This window comes from Pempheris klunzingeri, chromosome 12 (genome assembly GCF_042242105.1).
Source record: "Pempheris klunzingeri isolate RE-2024b chromosome 12, fPemKlu1.hap1, whole genome shotgun sequence".
Taxonomy (NCBI): domain Eukaryota; kingdom Metazoa; phylum Chordata; class Actinopteri; order Acropomatiformes; family Pempheridae; genus Pempheris; species Pempheris klunzingeri.
The window spans coordinates 19,725,777-19,733,150 of NC_092023.1; the positions used below are offsets into that span (position 1 = coordinate 19,725,777).

General features: G+C 41.9%; 1 protein-coding gene across 1 annotated transcript; it reads left to right on the plus strand.

Annotated features, from left to right (window-relative positions):
• On the plus strand, positions 1 to 5,081 carry bag3 (BCL2 associated athanogene 3). Its single transcript, XM_070841178.1, has 4 exons — positions 1 to 276; positions 2,218 to 2,553; positions 2,671 to 3,015; positions 3,136 to 5,081. Exons 1-4 carry the CDS (start codon positions 79 to 81, stop codon positions 3,898 to 3,900), a joined length of 1,644 nt encoding a protein of 547 aa, XP_070697279.1. The 5' UTR covers positions 1 to 78; the 3' UTR covers positions 3,901 to 5,081.
• Positions 5,082 to 7,374: the final 2,293 nt, after the last annotated feature.

Here is a 7,374-nt window from a genome sequence, read left to right on the forward strand (position 1 = left end):
CCGCTATTTCGAGAAACTTCCAGCCCACTTTTGCACGTCACTTGGAGGAATCTTTAAAGCGTCCGCCGCCTGTGTGAAATGTTTCAGTACTCGACAGCCCGCGACATGAGCGGCATGAAGACACAGTCGCCCTTACTGACGATGGCCAACAATGACAACGACCCTCTCCCCCTCGGCTGGGAAGTGAAAATTGACCCCCAGACAGGATGGCCCTTCTTTGTGGACCACAATAACCGCACGACAACCTGGAACGACCCGAGACACGACACGAAAAAGGTAAAAGAGCGGCGGCATAAAGTTGGTTTGTCACTGTTAGCGGCTAACGACCGTGCAACTCTCGGTCGGCTATTTTCGGTGTCGGTCCGTGCCCGTGTGTGTTCGGGCTCGGTGCGCTGTCACGGCGCCGAGCCACAGCACTGTTATATATTAATCTAGTTGACTGCGGGCCTTGTTTGGCACCGTCACCTCCCCCTCACAGACAGCTCATAAGGCTATTATAACGAGTGATCAACCCCGTTATGTTCCCGTGTCATGATCTAACACTATTATTACTCGATGACTCACCCTGCAGTGTGTAAACGCTACCTATGAAGAGCCTCCGCTGTCTTCACAGCGCGTCTTTCATGGTGGAAAACACTGCGACGTCCAGCTCATGTTAAACTTTTTCCCTTACAAGGATCGAGGCCGGTCCGGTTCACGTCGGCCTGTGTGTGACAGAGGCGCTGGCTGTGCCCCTTGCATATCATATTCAGCTGTGTTTAATACGTGTTGTGAAAACACACGGGTCTGCAGAGGAAACCCGTGGGCTGGAGTGAGCTCCGCAGGCTGCCAGCTGGTCATCTTTCCTCCCAGAGACAGACGCTGTTGTCCAAAGTTAGTGTCCCGAAGAATCTGCTGGGAAGACACAGCTGTCAGGGGATAAAATTGGTGCAACGCTGCTGGCAGGCAGCGTGCGGTGTCCCACACTGAAATGGCAGAGGGCAAAGGGTCGTTCACAGCTATTCCATAACTTTTGTCTTAAAGGAAAAATGTCAGTAGCTCGCATAAAAATGCAGCTTTCTTGTGAAGGCTTCAGTGTTTGTTTCCAGTGGCTGGAGGTAGACTTTTGATCACTTTTCACATTCATCATTGGCAGAGTGTTGAACTGTAGCAGACCTGTTGCTTGTACTCCTCATTAGCTGTCACTGGCAGGTGCCTGACACTATTTTTGCCTTGACTCGTGGAAATTTATATTATTCTCGATGAGTCTCAATGTCTGACATCCAGGACTGTGTTGATCATGTGCATTCCTGTGACTTCATATTATTTTCCAGCAGTAGTAACCTACCTTTATTACAAATGTATTCAGGGAGTATTTAGGTCTTTTTTTTTTTTTAGACTAGACCAGAACAGGTTAATAGATATGCACCATAATTCATAAAATGTATGAAAAAAAATTCAAATATTGTCTGTTTCATCTCCATGAAGTTTGTGGCAAAATGTTGGTTTAGAAGCTGTGCCAAACTATTATGAGTTGGATAAAGCAGGAAATTCAGCCAGGTGAATGATGTCACTCTGATTGTAATTGTTAGACTGCACATGCGCTTAAGGCTACGGTAATCAGAAGTTAATTTCATTTATCAAAACTCAAAACGTGATACTTTTGGCATCCCCCTATAGAAATGTCACATTTTAACCTGTAACCTTTGCAGTTACCTCATGACTGAGAGTACTTTCCTGTTCGAAAACCTGTCCCTTAGCTGCACACATTTAGATAAAAGTTTAGGATGTAATTAATTTAAATGTAGATGAAACTAATGTTATTTCTACTGTTATGACTATAAGCAAGAAAAGTCTGTGTAAAAATACTCAAGCATTTTGTTAGATTTAATAGTTTTTATAACCTGTTCAGAATAAACCAATCACCTGGCAAATTATTTAATAATAAATAATAATTCTATATGGTTTAGGCATCATAATATCAATCAAGTTGCTAGTGTTTATTATATGTATATATACTATACTCATGTCTATAATAATGTTTAAACTATTTTTGTGGTAAAATAGTTTGATAATTTTGATATAATTAAACAAAACCAATGTCAAAGTTGCCTAAAATGTTTTTACTTAAAAGTACTTTTATTTAGTTGTTGACTCTTTATATTCATTGTTTTTAAGGTATGATTACTGGGAATATGACATTTAATTTATGTCTACATATTATTGGCTGTGTTTCAGGTCAGAGAAGTGTCAGCAAATGGACCCAACATACCACCAGAACCAAGCCCTCAGGAGATGCAGAAGACCTTTGTGAGGGAGATGAAGCACCCCATTCTTCGCCCAGGTTATGTTCCTATCCCGGTCTTCCATGAGGGTGCGGAACTGAGGCAGCAACAGCATCCATGTTATTCCTACATCCAGCCGAGCATTGCACAGAATATCCGAACAGACGGGCGGACACCTTCCCCGACGCCAGGGCTCCACTGCAGGCCTAGATCACCTTTACATGGGCCCTCAGACAGCTGCTCCACTGAGCCGGGAAAAGCCAGCTCGCCTGTTTCACAAACAGCAGAGGTAAGACTTGTAATGAAGGATAAAACACAAGACCATGCATGCTGCAAAACTGTATTATTTGTAGGCAAAATGACCAAATATTGAATTTTCACTGTTTCATTTTGATGTATTTTCAAGGTTTACACTGCCCCGCATCACCAACCCTCTCGGCCCAGCAGCACTGGTCTTCAAGCAGGTTACATCCCCATCCCTGTGATCCATGAGGGTGGAGGACAACCACAAACACAGGCTCAGTTAAATCCCTCGGTCTACTCTCAGCGCCCCTACTCAGAGCACCAGCAGCCCTTCCATCGCATTCAGGCAGATGAGTGGCCTGGCTACTCTGCAGCAATGCAGCCTCCTCGGGAAAGGGCTTCTCCGATACTGCTTCCCCAGCATCGCGATGCCACTTCTATTCACCTCCCACCTCATATTAGAAGCCAGTCACCTATTGTAATGCAGGTGCTGGGAGAGAGGCCACAGGTAATTTAATTCTAGTGTGTTTTCCTTTTTTCTTGATGCTTAAAAAGATTTGATTTTCACGCCAGTATGTGTTGACCTAGGTTGTGACAGATCCTAATGACTTCTTTTCTAACTCGTAAGGCTCAGCAGCATGTCCTCACAAGAGACCCGTCCCAGAAAATGGAGCAGGAACAACAAAGCTCTCAGCAGAAACCCGAGAACACACAGCTCCCCCAGCCATTGCACACAGAAGCTGACGTCCCAAAGCCTCAACAACCTCAGCAACCTCAACAGTTCCAGCAGCAGCAGCACTTCCAGCATGCACCACCTCAGACGTCTCCACAGCCTCAGCATCCTGAACAGGTAGTGCAGTCCCAGCAACAGTTCCAGCAGCCCCAGAAACCAGAGCAACCGCAGCAACCACAACAACATACTGCTGATATCACAGTTCAGATACCTCCAAAACCAGAGGCCCAGGACATGACTGCTGCTTCCCCAGAGGTCCCACCTGTAAAGGTAGAGCCTGAACAGGCTGCTCAGTGTCCAGTCCATCCAGGCTTGGCTAAGGTGGAGCAGATAGTTGGCCGGGTTGCTAAACTGGAGCAGGAGGTGAAATGTTTTGACGGAAAGAAGAATGATAAGAAATACTTGTTACTGGAGGAGCTGCTGACTAAAGAGCTCTTAGCGCTGGACTCGGTTGACCCAGAGGGTCGTGCAGATGTACGGCAGGCGAGACGGGACGGAGTCCGTCGTGTTCAGACCATACTGGAAGAACTGGAGCAACTGGAGGAGCAGCCAGCGCGGCCTGCCAGCGAGACCTCGATGGAGGGAGACAGCCCGACACAGAAGGGAGAGCCCAGCATGATCACCAAGGAGAATGTCGAGCTGGCGAAGGAGATCTCATAATGACTGCACACTTCATAACCAAGAGGAAAGGAGGATAACCTGCTGTATATTTGATAATGAACAAGTCTGCTCTGGCTTACTCTCCTTCTCCTCTATCTACAGCATTTGTGGAAGTTGCATGCATTGATTAACAGTGTTGGTATTTCCTGCCATTCAGCACATAATTGATGGTAGCTCAGTGCAATCATGTTTTTCAAGCCAACGTTGTTGCCTTCTATGTTGTGCCAATGTCTTCATAATAAGACAGCTGTCATGATCAAGGTGTTGACAACAATTTCTAGTCAAATTAAAGTTTGAATAAGAGGCCTTTATCAATAAATGGAAGAGACGTACAAGTATTTTCTTAAGAAATGTTATGTGTTGCCTTTTGTCTTGATCAAATATTGTATGGAGCTTTTCTTAATCCAGTCAGCGCTTCAGTGAGTACACGGGTGCAAACACTGGGGCTTTCAAGCAGAATTCGCTGCAAAAACTCAGTCAAAAGAAAAGCTTTTTCCCCTTTATAACCACATGGCCATGTTGGAGCTGCTTTGTCACAGAACACAGTGAATATGTTCATTAGATGCTGCTTTCTGGTGCATTACTGATTTTGCCGTCTTTGCACTTTGCCATCATTGAAATGTATCATGCTGAAAGATCAGCAACACATCATTTGAAGAAATATGAGTTACACAAGTTTTGATTGATGTGTTTGTATGTGCATTGGTTTACTTGTTATTTCAAAACATGATATCAGTATTTATATCATTATATAGTATTTTGGTACATTTATGAATGTGTTATGATAAAACGGAGGTGAGATGTGAGACAATCAGCACTTGGTGCTAATGAGGAATCACAGTACAAGATTGTCAGGATGTTCTTATAAAACCACCACAGCCACAATCTGTAATAACACTACCACAAGAACGTCCCAAAAGCCTTAAACTGTGAGAAAATGCCCAATTCATAAACAGATGACATGCAGGAAAACTATAATCTGTTATTTCAAAAAAAACAGTTGGCCCTGATTGTTTGTGTAGTATTGTCATCATAAAGCCATGTGTGCGGTCACTGCCTAACAGCTTTTCAAATTATGGATTGTGGCTTAGTGTTGATCACAGTTTATGAGTAGCAGGCTGATGCATTGTTGAAAGCAAGTCACGTTGGTATGGTTGACAATAAAATGTATTTGACATGGATTTTGACTAATATTTGGGTTTCCATGGGTTCAACTAAGTCTGAGATAGATTTCTTTATACATATTTAGGAACACGTGTATTCTGAGAGCTCTTTCTTTTATTTATCGTTAGGTATGATACTTACTGTAACTGTGTATACACCGTATGCCTAATAGCAAAGTGAAGGTCCACCATGTTTATTCCCTGCCAAAAGAATTCATATTTTAATAATGTATGAGTGTGTGAGTGCTCGTCATTATGATGTGAAGATGTGTCCCTGACCCAGTCTTCAGCTGTTGTAGGTCTGGCTTAATTTTCCACTTAAGAGTTTTCAGTGGTGAGATTAACTGTTGTGTCTCTTGTCTGAGGTCAGCTGCTCCCCGCCTTTTCCCGCAGAGCAACACTGAGTCATAACTGAGAACATTTTTTACCCCTTATTCAAATATGTCTGGGGACACTTGTGTAAAATGTGTGTACGTGGTGTGTTTTGAGCTTTTTATATGTAGATGACCCGATCTGTCACATCAGAAAAGGGACTTAATTACTTTTGTTTGCTGATTCTTTAATACATAATCACCTAATTTTAAAAACATCCCTCCCTTTAGATTCAACTCCCATTCAACTCGATGTCAGTGAACAAGAGGTGCTGTATAATATTATTTTTTTTAAAAGAAACGATATATATAATGGCTGGTAAGGCAAATAAAATAAAATTTTCACCTTCATCAGAATGGGAAGTCCACTTACCATCATATGGTCTCTTCAAAATATATTACCACCATATAATTAATGAAAAATACTCCATTACAAGTATAAGTCCTCTGTGAAAGATACAAGTCCTAAGTATCAACAGTGAAATGTACTTAAAGTAATAAAAGTATTCTTTTAGTTTCGTCTGACTGATATATAATTATATATAGCTTCATTAGATTATTAATACTGAAGGATCATTGTGTGAACAGTATGTTACTGTTGTAGTTATTCCAGGTGGAGACAGTCTGAACACAGGTAGCTAGTTTAGTCCTGTGGTTCCCAACCTAGGGGTTGCGCCCCTCCAAAGGGTCACCAGATAAACCTTAGGGGTCGTGGGGTGATTAATAGGAGAGGAAACACACTTCTGATGCACAAATCTGTTTTCAGTTTCTCAACTTTTACTCTAATGTTTAATTTTTTTCTCGAAATACTGGATCATTTGAGCATTCATTGAAATCGTGTGCAACATTTAGAGGGGGAAAAAATGTAACAACTCATAGACACCTAAAATGTGACCCAGACTACACACTGCTTTTTGTAAGACAACAAAAGCCACAAAGGACGGAAACCATCGATTTTAATCTTTAACAGTGCTGTTTATTTTAAACGCTTGTTATGCTATTCATTGTGCCAAATCTTCATTGCATTCATCAGACAGCTTAAGATACTGTTCAGAAGGAGTGGGGTGTTCAGTGTTTCCCTCTGAAATGTAGTGGAGTGGAAGAACAAAGAAGCATTAAATGGAAATGCCAAGGTAAAGTACAAGTACCTCACATTTGTACTTAAGGCAAAACATTACAGGTGGATGGAGTACACATTTTAACTAATAGATATCACCAAGAAACCTCCTCAGTTCATTACTTCCATTAAGACAATTACTTTTTGCTGACAAGTTTTCTGAAATTTCATATTTATATGTGCAAATGAGGCTTTATCGAACTAAATGTGAGCTAATTTGCTCAAACGTCTATACCAGAAATGTGCACATTGGATAAAGTCAGGTTTAAAAGCACTTAGGAGCCAAAGATTTTTACAGAGGAAATATTTCCTTTTACTCAATAAATCATACCATAATGTCAACAGTGACAAAAAACTATTTTCACCATGCCTGTAGGAATGAAATGTAATATAAATCAGGCTGTGAATGATATATGAGAAAAAATCCCCTTGTAAAAGTTTGGTGCACTCAAGAGGAGATTTCTGGCTCAGAGTGAGAAAAATACTCATTTTGAGAATATGGCGTTTAAAGATATGAATTTAGGAGGAATCAGCAGACCCAAATAGGTAAAGTGTGGTTAAATAAACACCAAAATGTGTATCTTGGACGTTTTCGCCACTCGTTTGAAAGAAGAAATGTTATGGAAACCAAAATAACCCTTAGATAATTGTGTTTTTGGCTGTATTGTCTCGTGTTCAGCATCTGAGCACATGTACTGGGTTACTGTCCACCTGTGAGGTGTGTGTGTGTGTGTGATCAGTACCTGTACACTGGGGGTGACGGCACAGGTCACGTGTTATTGTTTGGGGCAGGAAACAGTCAGTGACGTCTTGAACGGCACAC